Source organism: Bos indicus x Bos taurus, chromosome 18 (genome assembly GCF_003369695.1).
Source record: "Bos indicus x Bos taurus breed Angus x Brahman F1 hybrid chromosome 18, Bos_hybrid_MaternalHap_v2.0, whole genome shotgun sequence".
NCBI classification, from domain to species: domain Eukaryota; kingdom Metazoa; phylum Chordata; class Mammalia; order Artiodactyla; family Bovidae; genus Bos; species Bos indicus x Bos taurus.
The window spans coordinates 22,049,184-22,074,895 of NC_040093.1; the positions used below are offsets into that span (position 1 = coordinate 22,049,184).

The 25,712-nt window shown below is 43.4% G+C and overlaps 1 protein-coding gene across 1 annotated transcript; it reads right to left on the minus strand.

Moving 5' to 3' along the window:
* Nucleotides 1–1,059: 1,059 nt before the first annotated feature.
* Nucleotides 1,060–10,843, minus strand: CEBPG (CCAAT enhancer binding protein gamma). The gene is made up of 2 exons (XM_027515987.1): nt 10,626–10,843; nt 1,060–4,600 (listed from the first exon to the last, which is right to left on the minus strand). The coding sequence occupies exon 2, from the start codon at nt 4,503–4,505 to the stop codon at nt 4,056–4,058; it is 450 nt and encodes a 149-aa protein (XP_027371788.1). The 5' UTR covers nt 4,506–4,600; nt 10,626–10,843; the 3' UTR covers nt 1,060–4,055.
* Between the last annotated feature and the right edge of the window lie 14,869 nt (nt 10,844–25,712).

Here is a 25,712-nt window from a genome sequence, read left to right on the forward strand (position 1 = left end):
GTCTGGAGTGCTGGGAGGAGCGGGGACTTTGCAGTAAAAGGGTATTCAGGGTTGCTGTTCTTCCTAGAACGTGTAAAAGGCACATGCGCTCTTCACTCCCAGACAGCCACTGAGCAGTAGGTCTAAAGTGCTTTTATTGAAATAGGGCTGGCACCCTCACAACCATCTTGATACAGAATTTCCTGACAAGTTGTTGGATGCTAACTTACAACTAATTCATAAAAATGAAATGGGACGTACTACCCACAGAAATCATTACTGCACTACAGTTTTCATTAAGATGCAGTAAGTAGAAATCTATTTCCCAAGACATGAAAATAACTGAAGGATCATAGAAGACAAGGATCTAGATGGTGTCTTCCCTTGAAACACTCAGATCAGCTTTTCTCAGGCTTGTATTTATGAACTCCTTTTTACAGACACTCAGATGAAGACAGTGCATGTACTATACACTGTACTGTGAGGGGAGAGGCTTGACTTTGATGTCCCATCGACCTCAAAGCCCAAGAACTGATTTCGTACCCTGAAGGTGGAGGCTGCACTCTGAGACACTGGATGTCCAAGCAGCATGCGTGTTTCTGCTCCCTCTGTTCTGGTATATACTCTTACATTAGGTGACAGAGAACGTAACAGAAGAGGCACTCTAAATTCAGAGACAACTGTGTTCCCGTCATTAAGGGAAGCCTAGACGTGGTTGCTGAACAGTAAAAACTCCTGCCTGCCAATGCAGGAGATCCAAGAGACATGGGTTTGAGCCTTGGGTCAGGAAGATCCCCCGCAGAAGGAAATGGTAATCCACTCTAGTATTCTTACCTGGAAAATCCCATGGACAGTGCCTGGAGGGCTACAGTCCATGGAGTTGCGAAGAGTTGGACACAACTGAGCACAGCAGAGACGGGACAAAAGCGCCTCTGCGTGCCCCCACACCCGCCTCACCCCTGCCTTGGGCTGAGCACATAGAGGCTGCAGGCATCCATCTGCCTGCTCCTCAGAGCTGGCGAACAAACTTGGATTACTTTCTTGGCATCTAACAAAGAAACCCACAATGAAATACAGGCATTATTCCAAAGTTTTTTTTTTTTTATTTCAAATCCATTGAAAGAAATAAAATTATATTTAAAAAAATAGAGTTATCTCACAAACTGAGGAAAGCCAGGAACAAAAAGAACAAGTACTTTTTCCTGAGAGGCAGATCTAACAGCTATAGAATGGACTTTATTCCTTCCTAGCTTTTGTCAGACGAAAGTTTTCTATTTCTAAGGCATCGAAAACACTCCTAGTGCTTCAACGGGGTTGTTCAGGTACAAAGCTTCAAACCTTCTAACGGGGATTAAGAAACATCAAAAGCTGCTATGATTTCCTTCCTTTTAACCTCAAACATTAAAGTGTACATACTTCTACTTCTTTATGTAAATTTGAGAATTTCACACTCATGACCTGAATTTCAAAGTTCTGGTCATATTTTATTAAAATCTTACTACTTCTTGCTAAGAATGTCCAAAGCATGAGCTCACACCCCAGTAACTAAAAGGGACCGGACAGCAGGAAGCACTGTTCACTGGTACCACCCGCAGCCAGGACCGGTCAGAAAGCACCCACCCCAGAAGACTCAGAGGCAGCTAGAAATTTACACTGAAGCCTAATTCCTAGACCACTAGACCTGCCAGCAAAGGCAGGTCATATCCTAATGGTTCATACGAAACCTACAGAACAAAAAAGTTACAAGTCCTTTACAATTCCCAAAGCTCTACACTTGCCCATTCCCCATACTTGGGTTCCCTCCATTTTATACTGATAAACCTATCAAATGAAAACCTTTCATTCCCAAACACTTCAGTAAGACAGTCAAGGCCATGGTTAACATTTTTTTACATTATGCATAAAACTGCACGACTGCTTGTGCTAGTTCTGATTTGCATAGGTAAAAGAAAAGTTTGAATCAATTGTTCCAAAAGTTCCAATCTTACTTTCTTATTTGAAATAACTGAGTACATTCCTGATGATTTCCCTAAAGCTTCTTTTCCAAGATAGTTAGGTCACTTCATATAATGGGTAAGGATAAATTCCATGTGGACATTCATTTCTGAAAGATACTGTTTAGTAAATAGAGAGATTAAAATGTCTGTAGCACCTCTTATAGACGCTTGAAGGTTCAGGAGACCTAACTGCATCCCCAGTGAGGTGCTACTGAAGATTCAGCAGGATTCTGGGGCATCTCCTAGTTATTTAAAACCTCTATCAACCTACAAGTTGATCGATACTCCAACCAAGGTAACCAACGTTGGACCCTAACAGCAACCCCTATCCTGTCTCCTGGCTCTATCGGGAGTTAGCCATCCTGGGATGGTGGCTCTCATGGGACAATACTGGGCTCGTGTCACATGCAGAAGGGATTCTTGGCCTTTGTTAATGGCTTTGCTGAGCTGCAGGGCACTGTGATGTCTGCTGCTGACCAGAAGGGCACAGACGCCACTCTTCCATCCACCTGAGGGTGCAACTTGAACTGCATCCTGGTTACAATGTCCCAGGGTCTTGGTGTGAAACAACAATGCGGCCTAAAATGACCACGTTCAAATAAGACAGCTGGTAACTGTTTAAGTCTGATGTGACTCAGCCTCTTGTCACCAGCCTGGGTCATCCAAAAACAAACACTGGAAGAAGAAAAAAACAGACTCCAACAAATTTGAGCTAGAATTGCATTCAAAGAAAAACAACGGCAATCAAAACTACCAACACTGATATAATCCAGATCCTAGAGATTCCCATTCTAGCGACTGCCACTTTTTAGTAATCAACAGAAATATCAATATCCTGAGTTTTATCAGTATTTTCTTGCTAAATAATTTATGGGACATAAATGCATACAAATGAATAAAAAGTGGTACAAAAGTCTGGAATAGAGCCCACTAACTAAGAAATGTCACAAAAACAATACAAAAAGATGTGTTTAAGTGAAATAAATTAACTGCTAAACCTTATACTTTCAAGTTTTGTTAGGCTATTATTTTGGGAAATGGCATGGAGTTGACATGTGTTTTTCTAATAACCAGTTGGTTAAGGTCAAATACAAGTGAGCCTTCACAGGAACTTTTTGCTTTCAAAATCCTCGGCCCCAGTGCAACGTATGTGAACAGAGAAACTACCTGCTGAAATTAATATTCAAAATCCTAACCCGCAATTTGGGTGGACATAAACTGTTAAGATGCTTTGATTTACTAACCAGGCTGTGCAAATGGTGTAAAAAAAAAAAAAAAGCTTACTAGTGTCTGCAGAAGCTAAAACTGATACGGAGTTTCTCTAAACCATTGTTTTGTTTAACAAAATAATGCCAATCTAATAACCCAAAGGTACCCCAAGAGTGTAATTCTAATATGCTTTGCTTTTACTTTTAAAAAACCTAGTTGCTTCCTAAATGCTATTTCTATTTTTAAGCCAGTTGGCTGCATACTGCCTTTAAAATGCAATGGGGTTTCTTTACGTAACTTGTCATCACTATTCAAAAAACTAGTATTTGTTGGGTAAAACTAGTTATGCTGAAACAGGGTTTATGCTATACATAAAATCACTCCAAATTATAAAGTGATTGGTTTCTATTAGCCCTAAGCATTTTTAATACATAATTTAGAAACGAGTCACAAATAGATGAACAGAGGTCGCATTCAGCTTTCTTTCATCCAATTAACCATATCCATTAAAACCAAGACTCTTCCGCACGACTTGCCAGTTCCCCATTCCTTTTGTCAACCTAAAAAAGAAACATTTTTTTGGGAAGTCAGCATTTATTAAGAACATCAAGGTTCCAGGGCAGTTTTTTTTTTTTTTTACCATATACCTTTAAGTGTTTTTTATCCCCACAAAAATCCTTATCATTTAAAACCAGATATTCAAGTTACACGTCTAACATTTTTAGCTAATCAGCTCTTCAGGGCTGACCCTAGAAAACAACCTTCAATGGATCTCTGAATAATGGCGGTTCAGCCGCTGATGAGAGAGGTGTAGGTAGTCCCACCTTAAATGTTCAAGCCACAAGGTGTGAAGTTTGGAAGGGGTGAGCTCTACTGTCCTGCCTTGTCAGGATTTGTCGTATTTTCAGTGCTACTGGGTTGCACGTTATCTGCGAGGTTGTGTGCGTGCTCAAGAAACAAATCTTTCAGTACACTTAATTCCTTAGTCAGCAATTTAATTTTTGCTTCCAACCGTTCATTCTCTTCCTTGAGCTGATTGACTCTCTGCAGCGTATCCTGCGCTTTCTGCTTGCTTTTCAACCGGCTCTTTTTCACAGCCATGTTGTTCCTCTCCCTGCGCTGACGGTACTCGTCACTGTTGCGATCCATGGGTGAGCTCTTTTTGCTCTGCTTGCTGGGAGGCACAGCTTTGCCTCCACCCCCAGGGCCGGCGGGCACCAGCTGAGGAACCTGCTGTAAGCCGCTGGCATGAGCCTGAGTATGGATGACACTTATTCCGTTCACGCCCGGAGTGCTGTTCTGCTGCGATACCTTGCTCATTTGGGCACGCTCCCTTGTCAACACAGAACAAGCAGAATGAAGACAAGGTGATCAATGGTTTCCACACTGAACTGCCAAGAAATCTTCACATGTACCTATTTAAGAAAAAACTGCATTAAAATATTGGAAATGACAAGATCAAATGAGATCAAATTCGCATGTACTTAACAGCAGGCCAGTATTAACTGACTATGCTGAGAAGCATCTACAACAACTGCCAACTGTTCCCATGTTTCAGAAGTCTAAGTCACGTAATTTAGAGAAGTAAGTAATACACAGGCACCACACGGCCAAATTTAACCCACCTGAGTCCCTGAGGGGACTGCCCATCTGTGACTGTTATCAAAAATGGGAGGAAAAAACAAAGCGGTGTCACTAATTAGGTGGAGCATATGAATGACAGCCCTTGGCAGTCTGCGAGAGAGAACAATTACAACAGGAGAGACAGTGCAATAAAAGAGGGGCAATGGCTCAACTGCTGGTCCAAGTCAAATCAGAAGGCGGGAGCAGAGCGCCCAGTCCGGCCTCCTCGCGAACGCTGCACTGCCATCTCTGCGTGGCCCTTACTCCAATGTGCAGAGACTGAGCCATCAAGGACCTAACTGTTCTCCCAAAGCGTATCTGTATGGGATACTTTGAAAATGTGTTTTTTGGCTTGTTTTTATTTTCCTAATGACCTCAAATGATGGTAGTTTACAGAGATTTCCTAAGTTAGTTTCTTGGCTCATTGAGAGCCAGTTTGAGACACCCAGTTTGCTTCCCCATCTCATCAAGCTTCTAGTGTTTTCCTAATTCTTGACATAACTAGTAAACATATCTCAACACTGTCAACCTGATGCCACAAGGAGAGAAACAAAGGCCCTGATGATGCATCCAAGGAGGTGCAAGCTGGGAGTCAGGCTGCACCAAGAGCCAGGGCAGCGGCAGGCCTGCACCCGGCTGACGCTGCTCAAGCAGCACAGAGGGCAGGCCAAATCTGCAGTGCTGCCACGAGAAACAGTCAGTTTCAGAAACCAGTCATATTCGGATTACTCTGAGTCCACGCTGGTCCTAAAACTGCCTCAAGATGTGTCAAAAGGAGACCTAGCCTATCATCACGAGGCCACTTCAAGACAGATTGTCTAAACTGAGTGAATTATGCCCACCAAGAAGTCACACGCTGCTGGAAATGGAGGAAGCAGTGCAGGAGCCATAAAACGACCCCGTTCTCTTTCCACAAAACTGCATCAGTGGAAAAACCTGAAGCCACAACCATGAACAGCTTCAAATGAGTACACCTCACAATTCTTAAGAAAAGCTTCGCCCAAACCTTTAGCGAGTCATTTCTGTATTGGCCGTTTTTCAAAAGGCCATGTATCGTTGCTTTCCATTGTTTTTCAGGCCACAAAGGCAGTCCTGAGCTAGAGGGGTCATCTGTTCTCACTTCGGTACTAAGGAAACACCAAAAGCTTCCTTCCAAACCATGATGGATATCTACTCCAAGTTTATCTTCAGTAATGAATATTTCACAATTTCCCTTGATAATTTATCATGTTGCCTATTTTTTCTTCCAGTTGACAAGTGGCAGTTCACTATAATTTGCACCACACTTAGCATTAATAGTGTTACTGGCCATCTATACTATTGCCTATCTACTGGTCTAAAGTGAAGTGTTTACTCAATTTTTAAGAACTTGTTTAACACCTCTCCTGGGATTATCTCAACAATCAATGATTATGTTCATCTTATTTATCTTCTATATACCAACTGGGTTGTTAGTCTTTAAAGCTAATCCCTAATGAACTCAGAGATAACAATAATCTAAAGAAGTAGAGACCAGGAACCAAGTCGATTCTCATCCTGGCTCGCACATCCCCGTCCCACTCTGGACACACCCTTCCCTCTCTGGGCCTCCGTTTCCCCCTCTGCAAAGGAGGGATGTAAAATGCCCTCTGACACTGACACTCTACCATGAACTCCAGTCACCAAAAACACTTATTACAGGCTCCAAACTTAGTGAAGTTCATGCCCGCTTTTGTTCTCAAAGACACCAGAACAAGGAAGGGCACTTTCACCTCTGTCTGACTCATCTTGCCAAGGTACTGAACTCAGCAGACAAGGTTTTGAAAATGAGTCCTTGGCTTGTAAAACAAACAGGAATCATCAAACTGGTAAAATATGTAAGAAAGGGAAACTGGGAGATTAAAAAAAAAAGGAGTTATTTTTATTTCCCCAACCAAAGACAAGCCAAGAAAGCAGTGCTCAAGGTGAAGAGTTATCCACCATGGAAAGGGGGTCAAAGAGCTAACTGGGGCTAAGACTTACTCCAAACAGATTGCCAATTTTATTTTTTACACTGAGTAAAACAGCTACCTTGAAATGCTACATACAGTTTACAGTTCTGCAGTTTACACTGTTATCTGTGCTTTTGTTTCTTTCACAAACATTTAACGAGCACCTACAAAGGAAAATAAGCTTATTTCAAATCTGGATGTTCAACCCTAAACGAGAAAGTCTGGCTCCTACGTGGACAAATGCAGTTCCAAAGTTCAGTCCACAGGAAGCAGGGCGGCACCTTGCTTCCTTGCTGTGAATCCCTCTGGCAGGAGGCAGAAGGAAAACTGAAACGCAGCAGTTCCCAAAAGCACGGTCCCTGAACCAGCGGCATCAGCATCCCCTTGGCAGACATGCAAATGCTCAGGCTGCCCCAGACGCAGGCACCAGCAGTCTCAGAACAGGGCTAAGCGCTCGTCTTGACAGGAGCCGCAAGCGACTCTGGTGACACTGACGTTTCACAGCCACTGCCACAAACCAACCACAGATCTTCAGAAAGATGGACTGAGTGGGTACCATTTTTAAATTCAAATTTCTTAAATCAAGTGACATTCATTCAAATCAGGGATACACTGAAAACTCAAAATGTTAGAATGAGTACAGCAAAATCAAAATTTTCTCAAGTTTCACTTGGGACAATAAATGTCTCAAGCATTTTCCTAGCCCTCTTGTCATTTTTTTCCATATATATACAATGAGATATTCCTCCTCTCCTCCTTCCCAAATAAATGTTTAATTTCAATATCCCCAATGAAGATCTACACTCCAAAATATCCAGATATTTGTCCCTTGTTCCAAATCTGTTCAAATCATTGGTATTACTGGTATTCTACCCACCCGTCTCCCCCAAAACACCTTACTCCACCACCCCTCTCCAGTCTATGCCACAGTCACCTGAGGCTGACACCATCTCTCAGGGGCATAGCCTGCCCTGCGGCAGCAATGTTCCCCCCAGCCACTGTCTCCAGAGCAACTGAACACTCAAACCTGAGTGTGTCGCAGCCTCTCACTGAATATTCTTCTGTGGCTTCCACACACAGATCAAATCTCTTCAGGCCCAGCTCCCTTTCTCATCACCCCTCAACAATACTGGAAGCCAACATCACTCCCCTAAATGGTCTGCACTTGGTGCTTTTGTCCAATTTGTTCCCCTAGTTTCTCTGTCAATGCCAGCTCCACAGTGTGGCTCCCTGTAGAATAAGCTAGAGGCAGGCCTCCATCTTTGTCACCATACGCCCAACATCCAGTGGTGGTGCTCAAGAAACATTTGTTGAATACAGTCTCAAAAGGCTCAGAGAAAACATTTATTTATTTAAGTGTCTGATATAAAAATAAGATTCTCTAGCATTAAAAATCTCTTAAAACAACCATAATTAAATTGAGTGTTACTAAGATACCCATAATTAAATTGAGTGTTACTAAGATAAGATGCCTGCAATGCGGGAGACCTGGGTTCGATCCCTGGGTCGGGAAGATCCCCTGGAGGAGGGCATGGCAACCCACTCCAGTATTCTTGCCTGGAGAACCCCATGGACGGAGGAGCCTGGTGGGCTACAGTCCACGGGGTCGAAAAGAGTCGGACACAACTGAGCGACTTCACTTTCACTTTCTTTTCAAGATACACACAGTCTTACGATCCAAAGTTCTTGGTCTGTCTTAAAGGTATACAGGAAAATAAAAACATTTGCTACTCTAGTCCCCAGCCTCTACAGTGAAGGTCATTCATGTCTGGTCTTTGCTTCATTCAGTTGAGAACCTTTATTTTCCACTTTGTCCAGTTACGTTTTTCCACACCCTCAAGTTCTTAGGCATGTGTTGCCAGGGTTTGGCAACTCAGTACTACAAATGAAGTGAAGTAAGCCGTCAAACCCTAACACACACCCAAATGAGCAGGATTTCTACGCATTTGCCATGCTGGCTTCATGACCCAAAACAGGGGTCCACAAACGAGTATACTCCTTCAGGGAGCCTATAAGTGGTCCATTGGAGTATGAGAAGAAAATACCTTTTGTCTTTTTTTAATGTCATCGTTTTACTCTAGTTTTGGTGTCATTTACAACACACACCAACTATTAATAACACACCACACTGTTTATAAATATACATCTTTTAGAGTCATGCTCTTTTTTCTTTTTCTTTTTACTGATTGGTCGGGAAAACCAAAAAGGTAGGAGACCAATGTACCTATCAGCATAAGAACCCACAGGAGCATCCCCTACCCCCGGCCTAAGAACACACAAGAAACATGGAATCGTGACTACCTGCGTTTACCATTTCTGTGATCAGGTGGGGCAATCTTAGGCCATAACACCAAATTCAGCCACATGAATTCTGCCCTATTCATCTTCACCTAGGGCTCACCAGGTGCTGTTTAAATCCCTAGGGATGAAACTACCTGTCCAAGATCAGACAACTTTGCCGAGGGTTATGACACGATCTTGAGAAGTTAGGAGGATATTCTGGGGGTAAAAAAAAAAAAAAAAATTAAGTTTAGGTTCTACCTATGTTTTTCAGGCAGGTATTAAAATGGCTGAATCTGCCAAGTGTGCCCACCAAAAGTAGGACTCAAGAAACTGAAAAGTTCTTCAGCTCACTAGCATCCTGTAATTATTTAGCCTTGTTTACACTAAGTTTTTCCAAAACAGTGAATCAACTTTAAGAATAGCTTATCCCAAATACTACTCAAGTAGTAACAGCTAACCAGATTTTAACTTTTAGTTATCAAGGGCTTTTAAAGACTAAATTTCTTAGTAAAGCAAGCCTCCATAGTATTTTATTTCAAATGTGTCTCTGAGCATCCCATATCCTACCTGAATTAAAGGATAATCTCTTCAAACAAGAATTCAACTGACAGCGTATCCTGGGAGAGAGACCTACCAACTTTTGGGTAACCCACCTATGTTAAACACCTTTCTGAAACGGACACATTTTATGTAAGATGCTAGATGACAGCACAAACCTCAGATCAGAGGAAAGCCAAGCAATTAAACCTTCTGAAGAATAAAAACCCACAAGCTTACTTCGAAGAACAGATTCTCATTCCCCTCAAACATGCATTTCCATCCTCTCCACCTAGGCACCTCGGCTAGCAGTTTTCCTGTGTTCCCTCCAAACACGCTAATGAAGTGCTTCATTTCTTGCCCTCCTCTTTGCTATTCAACTCTTGGCGGCTGCACGTTCATCGAACTTGTGCTCAACAGTCAACGCAGGGTATATATTCGAAGTACAGCTCCATAAGGAAACACAACATTATTTGAGTAAAGTCATATATTTCAAAATCAACTGCTTTCCCTGCCTACTTTTCTACCATCTTCTGAACTGGATTCCCGACTGCCCGACACCGAGCCGTTTAGGACTTGCAGGAAATAATCCCAGGTGGCACTCAACAGGACGCGATCCACCTTCTGCTATTCTGGGAACACCCTTTATCCCCAGGGGCCAATACGAGCCTGGCTAGTCACACTGCAGAAACAAGAGGGCCGGGTTCTGGAGTGGGGCACAGCCGGGCTCGCATCCCGTCCCGGGCCGGCAGCAGGGGCGCCGGGGGAACGCGGGGGTCGGCGGGTGGCGCCGCGGCGCTGGGCCGGGGCCAGGGATGAGCTCAGCGGCCCCGCCGAGTGTTGCCGGCAGGTTGCATCAGACGCCGCGCGGGGCCGCCGCCCGCGCCGCGGGCCGCGCGGGGCCTTCCCAGCAAGCCGGCCGCCCAGGGCCGGGCTGGGTCTCCTCCGGCTGGGGCCGCGCCCACGCGAGCGGCCGGCGGCGCCGCGGCCTCCTCCTCCTCCCTCAGCCCGCCCGCGGCCTCCTTACCTGGCCCCTCCAGCCCGCCCGCTCCCAGGCGGCCTCCACTCCAAGCGGCCCCGCACCGCGCGGCCCGACCCGACCCAGGCCTCGCAGCCCGAGAGTCAGCCAGGAGGAGCGACGGTTACGAAACCGGCTGCCTCCGCCCGTTCCGCCGCCGCAGCCGCCGCAGCCGCCACCACCACCGGCTTCCCCTCCTCGCCGGGTCCGCGCGCGCGGCCGCTGCCGTCGTGACCAATGGGAGCGCCGTCTTGCGGGGGACACGCCCTTCCCCCCGCGACGGGCAGGGTCACCAGCCAATTGCGGGAGGTCTAGGCGCGGGAGGCGGGCACGTGGCGGAGGCGTATCCCACGGTTCGGCGGGGCAGGCGGGGCTGGCGGGAGAGGCTGCCCGGAGAGGCTGCCCGGGGTTCCCCGGGAGAGCGCGCTGGGCGGCTCTCCGAGGGGTGGGCGGCCGACAGCGGGGAAGGTTCGGTGGAAATTGGAGAACCAATTAGTAGCCTCGAGAAGGGAACACCTGTCTTTGGAAAGCACAATTTCCTGAGATGATGTTTTGAATCACCGATTTCTGTTTTAGTTTCACCACGTCCTCGGGGAGCCCCGCCTCGGCGTCGCTCCCTGGAACAGTTTCCCGGAACGGCCCACCAGGCTCGCCTCCTGGGACGCTGGGCGCCCGACGGACGTCTCACCGCCAACTGCCAGCACCACTCGGAGGGAGCCTGGAGAGAAGACCTGGACTTCAGGGCGGTGAAGGCAGCTGCAAACTTGTTGAAAGACGAAGGGAGCAAAACTTTCCCAACGTAGGATTAGTGTTGATGTCACATTGGTGCAGACTGTGGTTATGGGGGAATGCATTTCCACGATCCATTCTCTTGTGCTGTACTGTCCTCCAGGTGAACAGAGACGTGATCTCAAAAAATGGATGGCAGTCCATCCTTATTTATCTAAGACAATTCACAGGAGAATCTGAAAGCGTATCAAGACCAGGAAGCAGCGCTCAGGGTGAAGGCAGATAGGTTTGATTGCTTCCTCTTTAGCACTTCTTATCGTCCAAAAACTGGAGTCTTTGAAAGAGGAAACGTTTCTTCATCACCCAGGCCACGGCACCAGCTCATCGCATAAGACTGTTTCGAGGAATCAGTGAAGAGATGATAAAATATTTGCAAAAAAATAAAGATAGTAAAAATCAAAAGGGAGGCAACTGCAAATGAGCACTGATAACCACAGAAGCACACTTGGTAGAATGACACAGAATCATGAAAAACACTATGTTCTTTCACTTTGGCCCTTAGTGTTCCGAGTTGAAATTTCTTTGATCAAGATTTTAGCACTGTTAAAACTGGATTCGATTTTGTTGCTCACAAAATCATAACTACACCCACTCTTTCCTAATCACTTAAAAAACTGTATAAAAAATAAACTATGGGTAGGTTCATGTATCCTCTGGTTTGCTAACCACTCTGCCAAGCTGCTCCAGCATTCTGCCTGTCTGTCTGGGCAGGCCTTCTTCCACATTCAGCAGGTCTAGTCAATGCCAAGGAGACTAGAGTATTTATTTCCTCCTCAGCTGGTAGCTGGTAATTCTTTCTTCTACTCGGTTTACACGTATTTATTTGGTGCCAATTATGTGCTAAGCTGTTGGGAATCAGCAACAAACAGTCCCTGTCCACACGGAGCTTACACTTAGAAACATTCAGTAATCACACAGTTTTCTAATGACTATTTTCACTGTTATTTTAAGAAAGAAGTACAAGATGTTGCAAGAGATTATGAGAAGGGAATCAAACCTGGTCTATGGGTTAGGGAAACCCTGTATGATGAGTAGGATTTGCCTAAGTGGTACAGATAAAGGGAATGTGTCTTCAAGTCAGAGGATCTCGCTCATCTAAAGGTCTTGTGAATTCGCTCAGTCGTGTCCGACTCTTTGAGACCCTGTGGACTGTACCCGCCAGGTTCCTTTGTCCATGTAATTCTTCAAGCTAGAATACTAGAGTGGGTTGCCATATCCTTCTCCAGGGGATCTTCCTGACCCAGGGATCAAACCCTGGTCTCTCATATTGCAGGCAGACTCTTTACCCTCTGAGCCACCAAGGAAGCCCCAAAGGTCTGGAGATGGGAGAAATTTAAAGCCAGAGTGGCTAAAGCACAGTGCCCCGGAGGAGAGTGATGAGATGGACAGGACCTTGTGGCCTGGGAAGGAATCTGATTCTTACCCTAAGAGAGATAGGAATCCTCTGAAAGACTTGCTGTCATTGTAAGGAAATGAGGAGAGCCTGGTGGAGCTATTTTTAGTTTAAGGAGATCCACAAATTTCTTGCATGTCACAGGGACCCAAGCCACTACAATCAAAGAAAAGTTTCCTGCATAGATCTCTGCCTCACTGATACTCAATACACAGTCTACAAATCCAGAGAATTTGTAATCAAGTAGTACCGTTCCTTTTCACTTTCATGCATTGGAGAAGGAAGTGGCAACCCACTCCAGTGTTCTTGCCTGGGGAATCCCAGGGACAGGGGAGCCTGGTGGACTGCCGTCTCTGGGATCGCACAGAGTCGGACACGACTGAAGTGACTTAGCAGCAGCAGCAGCAGCAGTACCTTAAAATCCCCTCCAAAGGACTTGAGAAGTAAGACCTCCTATAATTGAATAGGCTAATTACCTGAGAGCGACTTCGATTAACTACTTAGTTACCTAACAGATATGGACTCTAGTGTCAGGCTGTTCTGTTCACAGCTGCACCTCTTACTGGTTGTGTGACCTCAGGCCAATAACTTAACCTCTGTCTCATCTGCAAATGGGGAGACCAACGATGTCTATCCAATAGAATAGCTGTAAGAATTAGAGTTGATAAAAGTTAGGGCCCTAGAACAGCCTGGCTGATACAACGCTGTTGTTAGTGTTGTTTAGTTGCTAAGTCGTGTCCAACTCTTTTGCAGCCACATAGACTTTAGCCCACCAAGCTCCTCTGTCCATGGGATTTCCCAGGCAAGAATACTGGAGTGGGTGCCATTTCCTTCTCCAAGGGATCTTCCCAACCCAGAGATTGAACCTGCATCACCTACATTGGCAGGTGGATTCTTTACCACTGAGTCACCAGGGAAACCCGATACATGGTAGGAGCTTAGAAGTATCAGCTATTATTACCATGATGCTCATAACTGAATTACAAACCAATTATATCCACAGAATTATAGTAAACTACAATACACTACAAAACAAAGTCACACTGTGCTTAATATTACTTTGATGATTCAGGCACTGAAGTATTCACAATATTGAAGATGATGTTGACTCGATAGGGTATCTCAAAAGGCATTTTTTAAAGGATAGTTCCCTTAGTTACCACATTTTATCATTTCATTTCTTTCCACCTTCTCTTAGTATTTGAAAGCCAGACCAATAGAAGTTTCCCATGGAAACTTAAGTATTTACCATAAATGTATCTTAAGTACTCAGAATGATATTTAAGTATGATAAATGTGTATCTGTAAAGTTTCTGAAAAATTAATATACCAAATTAACCACCTTTGACAGATCTGGACCACAGCTATAATATTCTGAGGATTGAGATAATGTCTATCACAGGTTTGAGTCTCAATAGATGGTTTTTGTGCTATATTAGCAATTACATGACAGTGATTGGCAATTATTCCTCATTGGTTGGGGCTCTTTTGATAGGAAATAACTGAAAACCAACGCTGAGTATGCTTAGCACAAAGAAGGATTTGGTCAAAGATTTTAGGGCATTGCACACATTATTCCTTCTTCACACAGCCACTGACGGCCTCAATGTTCAAAGCTTTGGTCACTACAGAAAGGCCCGCTCACCTTACCAGTTTCTGTTATAAAAGTCCTAGACAAGGACTTGGGGGCTGGTCCAGCTGGATCAAGTGCTCTTCCCTGGAATGGTCAAATGGCTTGGAGCAGGTCACCTTGTACTAACATGGCAGCTGTGGATGATAAGGCAGAGGCAGCTCCCAGAGGGAAAGAGGGCACTGAGCAGACGAATCCACCAGTGTCTGCTTCAAATGCCAGCTCACACTGTGGCCACTCTGATGGAGCCTTAATCACTCTGGTTGTCTGATTTGTTCTTTCCTGTATCATATGATCCCCATCCTGGAGGACAAGATTTAAACCTCCAATTTTACCTTCAGAAGCACCATTTGGAATAACAGCTAAGATGCTCAATGGTTGTCTTAGGACATCCCCAAATTTCATAAGTTGGCCCTATGTGTGAAAGAGAAAAATCTGACATAGTTTAAACTAGAATAGTGTCAATGTCTGTTATAAAGCACTTTTCCACATGTCAGATTTCATTATTCTATCAGTTAGGATGTCATCTGTACCTAGAACCTATTATACAGAATTAAGTAAGTCAGAAAGAGAAAGAAAAATATCATATACTAATGCATATATGTGGAATCTAGAAAGATGGAACTGATGAATCTATTTCCAGGGCAGCGATGGATAAACAGACATAGAAGACTTACGGACATGGAGTAGGCAGGGGAGGTGGATGGAGAGAGTAAGATGTATGGAGAGACTAACATGGAAACTTACATTGCCATATGTAAAATAGACAGCCAATGAGAATTTGCTGTATAACTCAGGGAACTCAAACAGGGGTTCTGTAACAACCTAGAGGGGTAGGGTGGAGAGGGAGATGGGAGGGAGGGGACATATGTATACCTATGCCTGAATCATGTTGATGTTTGGCAGAAAACAGCAAAATTCTGTGAAGTAATTATCCTTCAGTTAAAAAATAAATAAAAATTTAAAAAGAAATGTCATCCATGCATTTTAGAATAGTACATAGTATCTGTGCACACAAGGATTGGTGTGTGCTATGGTGTGTACTGTGTAAACACATGAAAATAGGTCAGACTGTCTGCATACATGAGAGCTGTGTTCACAAGAGGGGTGTGACATCTGTACATATCAGGAGAGGTAACTTGTATCTACTTGTGGATCCAGGAATGTCTTATATCTTCACCCCTCTGAAAAAGCACTAATTACCTGTTTCATGTTGATTGTAATGCAAATTACTCTAGAGCCTATGAAATACAAAACTGCAGATAAACAGAGGGTCATTTGGGATTTGTTCATTCGTGGGATATGTGACGCCAGTCTCCATCATAGTGGTATGATGGGTTCAGGAAACGGAACAAGGTGATGCTGGCTAGCATTTACCTAGCTAAAGCTCTGTTCCCCCTCTGCAGAGGGGGTTAACAGTAAATTCCTCATAGAGTTGTCATGAGAATCAAGTAAACTGCCATGAAAAAAAGCTAGCATACAGCTAGCATGCAACATGGCAGGCACAAAATAATCTGTCCATCCACAAAGAATTTGCTACCTAAGACCTGGTTCCTGGTGTCTAATAACATCCTCCAGTAACAGCAATGGGGCTCCTTGGAAAAATGGCTGATTTTAGGACTGAGGCAGGAAATACACAAGATGAGCCTGGAGCATCTTGCAATGCCAGAAAGAGTGGAAGTACTCAAAAAGCAAAATAATGAGGTAGGTGTCTTCGCTCAGGCTGCCATAACAAAGCGCCATAGACTGCGTGGCTTAAACAACAGAGGTTTTTCTCTCACAGCCCTGGAGGCTGGCAAATCCAAGATCAAAGTGCCAACAAGGTCGACTTTATTCCAAGGCCTCTTTTCTTGCTATGAAGTCAGCCACCAGCTCACTATGTGCTCATGTGATCCTTGTATGGGATACAGGAGAGAAACATGCTCTCCGGTGAATCTTCTTATAAAGGCACTAATCCTATTATGAGGGCCCTCATGGCCTCATCTAACCCTAATGTCCAAATATCCACCTCTAAATACAAACATGCTTGTGATTAAGGCTTCAACATGTGAACATGGAGGGGCAACAGTGAGACACAAACATTTAGTTCAAAATAATGTGTCAAGGAGGCACAGAACCCCGATGCCAATGTGAGTAGCAAAATAAATAACGAAGAGTTGAATTATAACCCAGGATATAAAACAAATGCCCAAGAGTTCATGTTCTTTTTTTTTTTAATTTTGGCCACCCCATGAGACATATGTGACCTTAGTTCCCCAGCCAGGGATCAAACCTGTGCCCCTTGCATTGGAAGGGTAGAGTCTAAACCACTGGACCACAGGAAAATCCCAAGAGACCATGTTGATGTAAATAAATGAACATCAGAAAAGAGATGGGTCTCCCATGCAGAAGAATTCCAAATAATTTATGTAGATACTCTGCCCTCAGATTGGGGGGGGGGTCATAATTCTTCACTCTTTATGGAAGAACTGCACAAAAAGACTTTCTTCTGAAGAGCAGAGCATGAAAGGGAAAAATAAAGAGAAGGGTTATAGAGGAGAAACCTGATGACACGACCTCAGTTGATTAAGGTCGACATAAATCAAGCATAAACCATGCTGCTGTGTTGCTGTTGTTCAGTCACCAATCATGTCCAGCTCTCTGCAACCCCATGAACTGCAACACGCTATCTGTCCTTCACTATCTCCCTGAGTTTGCTAAAATTCATGTCCATTGAGTTAATGATGCCATCCAACCACAGCATCTCATTGCTATAATGAGTTGAAAATGCCACTTGACGCCCAAGGATTCATGATAGTCTAACTATGAGGAAGTTCAGCTCAATTGCTGAATCGTGTCCAACTCTTTGCGACCCCATCGACTGCAGCACAACAGGCTTCCCTGTCCATCTCCAACTCCCAGAGCTTGCTCAAACTCATGTCCATTGAGTCAGTGATGCCACCCAACCATCTCAACCTCTGTCATCCCTTTCTCCTCCCGCCTTCAATTTTTCCCAGCTTCAGGGTCTTTTCTAATGGGTTAGTTCTTCCCGTCAGGTGAGCAAAGTACTGGAGTTTCAGCTTCAGCATCAGTCCTTCCAATGAATATTCAGGACTGATTTCCTTTAGGATTGACTGGTTTGATCTCCTTGCTGTCCAAGGGACTCTCAAGAGTCTCTTCCAACACCACAGTTCAAAAGCATCAGTTCTTCGGCACTCAGCTTTCTTTACGGTCCAACTCTCACATCCATACATGAGTACTGGAAAAACCATAGCTTTGACTATACAGACCTTTGTCAGTAAAGCAATGTCTCTGCTCTTTAATATGCTATTTAGGTTTGTCATAGCTTTTCTTCCAAGGAGCAAGTGTTTTTTTAATTTCATGGTTGCAGTCACCATCTGTAGTGATTTTGGAGCCCCCCAAATAAAGTCTGTCACTATTTCCATTGTTTCCCCATCTATTTGCCATGAAGTGATGAGACCAGATGCCATGATCTCATTTTTTGAATGTTAAGTTTAAAGCCAGCTTTTTTACTCTCCTCTTTCACTGTCATCAAAGAGGCTCTTTAGTTCCTCTTTGTTTTCTGCCATAAGGATGGTGTCATCTGCATATCTGAGGTTATTGATATTTCTCCCTGCAATCTTGATTCCAGCTTGTGCTTCCTCCAGTCTGGCATTTCACATGATGTACTCTCCACATAAGTTAAATAAGCAAGGTGACAATATACAGAGTATATTGTACCTGATGTACTTGATGTACTTCTTACCCAGTTTTGAACCAGTCCATTGCTTCATACCCAGTTCTAAGCATTGCTTCTTGGCCTGAATACAGATTTCTCAGGAGGCAGGTAAGATGGTCTGATATTCCCCTCTTTTAAGAATTTTCCACAGTTTATTGTGATCCACAGAGTCAAAGGCTTTAGCATAGTCAACGAAGCAGAAGTAGATGTTTTTCTGGAATTCTCTTGCTTTTTCTATGATCCAATGGATGATGGCAATTTGATCTCTGGTTCCTCTGCCTTTTCTAAATTCAGCTTGAACATTTGGAAGTTCTCAGTTCACCTACTGTTGAAGCCTGGCTTGGAGAATTTTGAGCATTTCTTTGCTAGCGTGAGATGAGTGCAATTGTGTGGTAGTTTGAACATTCTTTGGCATTGCCTTTCTTTGGAATTAGAATGAAAACTGACCTTTTCCAGTTCTCAGGCTACTACTGAGTTTTCCAAATTTGCTGGCATATTGAGTGCAGCACTTTAACAGCATCATCTTTTAGGATTTAAAATAACTCAGCTGGAATTCCGTCACTTCTACTAGCTTTGTTCATAGTGAAGCTTCCTAAGGCCCACTTGACTTTGCACTTCAGGATGTCCGGCTCTAGGTGAGTGATCACACCACTGTGGTTATCTGGGTCATTAATATCTTTTTTGTGCAGTTCTTCTGTGTATTCTTGCCACCTCTTCTTAATATCTTTTGTTTCTGTTAGGTCCATACCATTTCTGTCTTTTATTGTGCCCATCTCTGCAGGAAACATTCCCTTGGTATCTCTAATTTTCTTGAAGAGATCTCTAGTCATTCCCATTCTATTGTTTTCCTCTGTTTCTTTGCATTGATCACTTAGGAATTAAAAATGAAAGTCACTCAGTCATGTCCAACTCTTTGTGACCCTGCTGCTGCTGCTGCTGCTGCTAAGTCACTTCAGTCGTGTCCGACTCTGTGCGACCCCATAGACGGCAGCCCACCAGGCTTCCCCGTCCCTGGGATTCTCCAGGCAAGAACCCTGGAGTGGGTTGCCATTTCCTTCTCCAATGCAGGAAAGTGAAAAGGTAAAGTGAAGTCGCTCAGTTGTGTCCGACTCTTATCGACCCCATGGACTGCAGCCTACCAGGCTCCTCCGTCCATGGGATTTTCCAGTCAAGAGTACTGGAGTGGGGTGCCATCACCTGACTGTACATTCCATGGAATTCTCCAGGCCAGAATACTGGAGTGGGTACCTATCCCTTCTCTAGTGGATCTTCCCAACCCAGGGATCGAACCCAGGTCTCCCACATTGCAGGCGGATTCTTTACCCTCGGAGCCACAAGGGAAGCCCAAGAATGCTGGAGTGAGTAGTCTATTCTTTCTCCAGTGGATCTTCTCCACCCAGGAATCGAACCGGGGCCTCCTGCATTGCAGGCAGATTCTTTACCAACTGAGCTATCAGGGAAGCCCTAGGAACTAAAAACACCAGACAAATCCCAATAGATATGCATGCTACAAAGTGTCTGACCAGTACTCCTCAAAATTGCAAGGTCACTGAAACAAGGAAAGTCAGATGAAGTGTCACAGTCTGGAGAATCCTAAGGAGAGATGACAGTCAAATGTAATGTGGTTCCTTGGGAGGATCCTGGAACAGAGAAAGGACATTGGGTAAAAACTAAGGAAATAAGAATAGAGTATGGACTTCATTTGATATTGTGTCAAATTTATCAGTACCCCTTCTAAAGTCTCCTCAGCCTTGGCCAGCCTATCTCCTGGCCTAAGAGACTTACTTGGTAGGGTAAGCATCAACCTTAAGAAATCTATACCCTTTATTTCCATGTCCTTTTAAGGCTTTGACTGCTGTTTTTGTCCATTAGGGCTTCCCAGGTGGCTCGGTCGGTATGAATCTGTTGCAATGTGGGAGACCTGGGTTTAATCCCTGAGTTGGGAAGATCCCCTGGAGGAGGGCATGGCAATCCACTCCAGTATTCTTGTCTGAAGAATCCCCATGGACAGAGGAGCCTGGCAGGCTGCAGTCCATGGGTCTCAAAGAGTCAGAGACAACTGAGCAATAAACACAACACAGCACTTGTCCATTTATCATCAAGACCAGCAGGGGAATCAGTAATGTAAAGGAAACACAGTAGAAGTAAACCAGAAACTAATGTTACCAATTACTTATGAGGGGTAGATGGGACAGAGATAAAAAGAAGGGGAGAGTGGGAAGTGGGTAGAATGGATGAGGGAGTGACTGAGACCTCTGTGAGTATGTTGTTGTTGTCAGTCGCTCGGCTGTGTCAACTCTTTGCAGTGCCATGGACTGCAACATGCCAGGCTTCCCTGTCCTTCACTGTCTCCTGGAGCTTGCTCAAACTCACGTCCACTGAGTCGATGATGCCATCCAACCATCTCATCCTCTTTCACCCCCTTCTCCTCCTGCCCTTAGTCTTTCCCAGCATCAGGGTCTTTTCCAATGAGTTGGCTCTTCATCAGGTGGCCAAAGTATTGGAGCTTCAGCTTCAGCATCAGCCCTTCCAATGAATATTCAGTACTGATTTCCTTTAGGATTGACTGGTTCGATCTGTGAGTATCCTTTTTGTACAGCTCTGACTCTGAGAATTGAGGTGTGGTTTCACAAACCCCAGGAACAAATAATTAACATCAGCCAAGATGTGTGGAGAACCCAAAATGCAATACAAATAATAACCAATAACCTAACTGTACTGCAAATGAACAATATAACCACACTATGGCAAAGAAAGGAACTAACCTGAATCGCTTCAGAATGTAATATTTTGAATGGGTAGCAAAATACAAAAAGAACTGTACACAAACAATACACACTAGTTACTAGGTTATTCAAAGGAGTATAGGTTAGAAATTCTGAAACTATTTTATGTATGTGCTGTGTGTTAGTTGCTCAGTCATGTCTGATTCTTTGTGACCCCATAGACTGTAGCCCACTAGGCTTCCCAACCCAGGGGTCAAACCTGCATCTCCTGTGCCTCCTGAATTACAGGCAGGTTCTTTACCATCTGAGCCACCAAGGAAGCCCCGTGTAAGTGCTGCTGCTGCTGCTAAGTCATTTCAGTTGTGTCCAACTCTGTGCAAGCCCATAGATGGCAGCCCACCAGACTCCTCTGTCCCTGGGATTCTCCAGGCAAGAATACTGGAGTGGGTTACCATTTTCTTCTCCAGGGGATCTTCCCAACCCAGGGATCGAACCCGGGTCTTCCGCACTGGAGGCAGACGCTTTAACCTCTGAGCCACCAGGGAAGCCCAATGTAAGTGCTACTGCTAAGTCGCTTCAGTCGTGTCTGACTCTGTGCGACCCCATAGACAGCAGCCCACCAGGCTCCCCCATCTCTGGGATTCTCCAGGCAAAGAACACTGGAGTGGTTCGCCATTTCCTTCTCCAATGCATGAAAGTGAAAAGTGAAAGTGAAGTCGTTCAGTCATGTCCGACTCTTAGCAACCCCATGGACTGCTGCCTTCCAGGATCCTCCATCCATGGGATTTTCCAGGCAAGAGTATTGGAGTGGGGTGCCATTGCCTTCTCCGATGTAAGTGCTAGGATTGAGCAATTAAGTAAATATATTTGGAGAATGAGAGCAAGTTTCTCACTTTGAGAAAGGAGTTACAAATAGGAAAAGAGCAAGACTACAATGAACCCTGTATTTTTGGATTGGAATCAGAGGTTATCAGAATGAATTCATGATTTGTTGTATATTCATTGATTGATAGATATAGAAATAAATACACATATATGTGTAGGCATGTGTGAGAGAATATATATATTCTCTCTCTCCCTATCTGTTGTTGTTCAGTCGTTCAGTTGCATCCAACTCTTTGTGACGCCATGGACTGCAGCATGCCAGGCCTCCCTGTCCATCACCAACTCCCAGAGCTTGCTCAACCTCATGTCCATTGAGTCAGTGATGCCATCCAATCATCTCATCTTCTGTTGGCCCCTTCTCCTCCTGCCTTCAATCTTGCCCAGCATCAGGATCTTTTCTAATGAGTCAGTTCTTTCCATGAGGTGGCCAAAATATTGGAGTTTCAGCTTCAGCATTAGTCCTTCCAATGAATATTCAGGACTGATTTCCTTTATGATTGATTGGTTTGGTCTCCTTGCAGCCTAAGGGACTCTCAAGAGTCTTCTCCAACACCACAGTTCAAATGTATCACTTCTTTGGCGCTCAGCTTTTTTTATGGTCAAACTCTCACATCCATATGTGAATACTGGAAAAACCATTGCTTTGACTATACGGACCTTTGTTGGCCAAGTAATATCTCTGCTTTTTAATATACTGCCTAGGTTTGTCATAGCTTTTCTTCCAAGGAGCAAGCATCTTTTAATTTCATGGCTGCAGTCACCATCTGCAGTGATTTTGGAGCCCAAGAAAATAAAGTCTGTCACTGTTTCCATTGTTTCCCCATCTATTTGCCATGAAGTGATGGGACCAGATGCCGTGAACTTTTTTGAATGTTGAGTTTTAAGCCAGCTTTTTCATTCCCCTCTTTCACTTTCATCAGGAGGTACTTTATTTTCTGCCATAAGGGTGGTGTCATCTGCATATCTGAGGTTATTGATATTTCTGGAATTCTCTTGCTTTTTCTACGATCTGGAAGTTCTTGGTTCACGTACTGTTGAAGCCTAGTTTGGAGACTTTTGAGCATTACTTTGCTAGTGTGTGAAACGAGAGCAATTTTGCGGTAGTTTAAACATTCTTTGGCATTGCCTTTCTTTGAAATTGGAATGAAAACTGACCTTTTCCAGTCTTCTGGCCACTGCTGAGTTTCCAAATTTTCTGGCATATTGAGTGCAGCACTTTCACAGCATTATCTTTTAGGACTTGAAATACCCCAGCTGGAATTCCATCACCTCCACTAGCTTTGTTCGTAGTGATGCTTCCTAAGGCCCTCTTGACTTCACACTCCAGGATATCTGGCTCTAGGTGAGTGATCACATCATGTGATATACATATATACATATATTCTCCTAGAAGTGTGTGGTATACTGTTTGACCCAGCCATTCCAATTTAGTCATTTATTCCAAGAAGATCATCATATGTACATGCAAAAATATAAGGAATTACATTGTATCATTATTTACAATAAGCAGAGAAAGAGAGAGAATTTATCTAAATGTACATCTGAATGAGTCCCAGCGAGTGGTGACCCCAGTTCTCAAAATCAACAAAAAGGAATGAAGCAACGGAAGAAAAGACATGTCTAACATGGGTTATTGACTGAAAGTAACAGGATTATAACTGGCACTATTATTGGATTTTTTGGGTAACCTTTCTTTTTTTTTTTTTTTGTCTTCTTATCCCTTGAGGAACTGAATGCCTGTTTGTATGGATTGCACTGTAATTTGACCATTAGGGCAGAGAATTCTATCCATCCCACCTGATCTCAGGTGTTGATGAAAAATGTACTCCTGTAGGCTTCCTTGTGGTTGAAGAAAACCAAGATTAATGACTTGTGTTCTCCCTTTTAAAAGTTTGCTTATCTTACACAAACTTAGCTTTGGAATATCTATCTATATATATACATATATGTGAATATTCATTCATGAATATATATATTCATTCTCAGACTCTCAAGATTTGTACACTTCTAAGTTGGGCTTCCCTGGTGGCTCAGATGGTAAAGAATCTGCCTGCAATGAGGGAGACAGGTCGGGAAGATCCCCTGGAGAAGGAAATGGCAACCCACTCCAGTATTCTTGCCTAGAGAATCCCATGGATAGAGGAACCTGGTGGGCACAGTCCCTGAGGTCGCAAAGAATCAGACATGACTAAGCAACAAACACACAAATTTAAAAATTGACCTTAAAAAGATCAGTCTCATTAGAGTCATTCTTTTGTATAAACTGATACCAAATTATGCATATTTCTTATTTTTAATAAGGATTTATACAGTGGAATACATATTAAACTGTATATATTTTCATAAGCTTTTTAATTAGAAAAACTGTGAATAACTTTATAGTAGTTACAAAAGCTTATATTTAATAAAGCTCTTTTTATTACTATAAAGCATATAGTTGCATATATTATCTAGAATTTGAATGTTATAGGATTAGAAACTTGTGAAAACCCAGAATTATAAATACTGTAGAAAATCATAAAAAATCACCAATGGATGGAAGCTACCCAAATGTCCATCAGTGGATGAATGGACAAACAACATGTGGTATATATATATAATGGAATACAAGACAGCCTTAAAAAGGAAGGAAAGCCTATAATATACTACATGCTTGAATCTTTCTGTTTTTAATTAAAATGTTTTAATTTTTACACAATTTTTAAAGGTTGCTTTCCATTTACAGTTACTACAAAGTTTTGGTTATATCCTCTGTGTTGTACAATACATCCCTGAGCCTATCTTACACCCAAAAGTTTGTATCTCCCTCTCCTTCACCCCTATATTGCCCCTTCCCCCACCTCTGGTAACCACTAGTTTTTTCTCTATCTCTGTAAGTCTACATCTGTTTTGTTGTATTTTTTAGAGTCCACATAAGTGATACCATACAATATTTGCCTTTCTCTGACTTCTTTCACTTGGCATAATGCCCTCCAAGTTCATCCATGTTGTTGCAAATGGCAAAACTTTTTTATGGCCAAGTAGTATTCCAATTCCCCCAGTAGCTCAGCAGTAAAGAATCCGCCTGCAATGCAGGAAGCGTAAGAGATGTGGGTTCGATCCCTGGGTCAGGAAGATCCCCTAGAGGAGGGCATGGCAACCCACATCAGTGTTCTTGCCTGGCGAATTCCATGGACAGAGGAACCTGGCGGGTTATGTATGGTCCATAGCATTGCAAAGAGTTGAACACAGCTGAAGCGACTTAGTATGCATACAGTTTTCCAATAGGTGTGTGTATGTGTGTGTGTATATATATACCACAGCTTCTTTAACCATTCACCTGTTAATGGACACTTAGGTTGTTTTTGTGTCTTGGCAATTAAAAGTAATGCTTCTATGAACACTGGGTGCATGTATCTTTTTGAATTAGTGGGTTTTTTTCAGACATATACATACCCAGGAGTGGAATCCCTGGGTCATATGGTAGTTCTATTTTTAGTTCTTTAAGAAGTCTCCATACTGTTTTCCACAGTGGCTATACTAATTTATATTCCCATCGACAATGTATTCCCTTTCTTCGCTTTCTCCACATCTTCACTGATATTTGTTGCTCTTAGCCATTCTGACAGGTATGAGCTGAAATTGTGTATGGTTTTGATATGCATCTTCCTGATAATTAGTAATGTTAAACATCTTTTCTTGTGCCTGTTGGTCATTTGCATTTCCTGTTTAGAAAAATGTCTATTCAGTTCTTCTGCCCTTATTTAAATTGGGTCATTTTTTGATGTTGAGTTGTACGAGCTGTTTATATATATTTGATATTAATTCCTTTTCAGCCATATCATTTGCAAATATTTTCTCTCTTTCAGTAAATTTCTTTTCATTTTGTTGGTGGTTTCCTTTGCCGTGCAAAAACTTTCAAGTTTAATTATATCCCATTTATTTTTGCTTTTATTTCTTTGACTTTAGGAGATGG

Excerpts from the sequence above, each read along its gene's own strand:
- CEBPG (XM_027515987.1), bottom strand. The coding sequence starts at position 4,505 with ATGAGCAAGGTATCGCAGCAGAACAGCACTCCGGGCGTGAACGGAATA.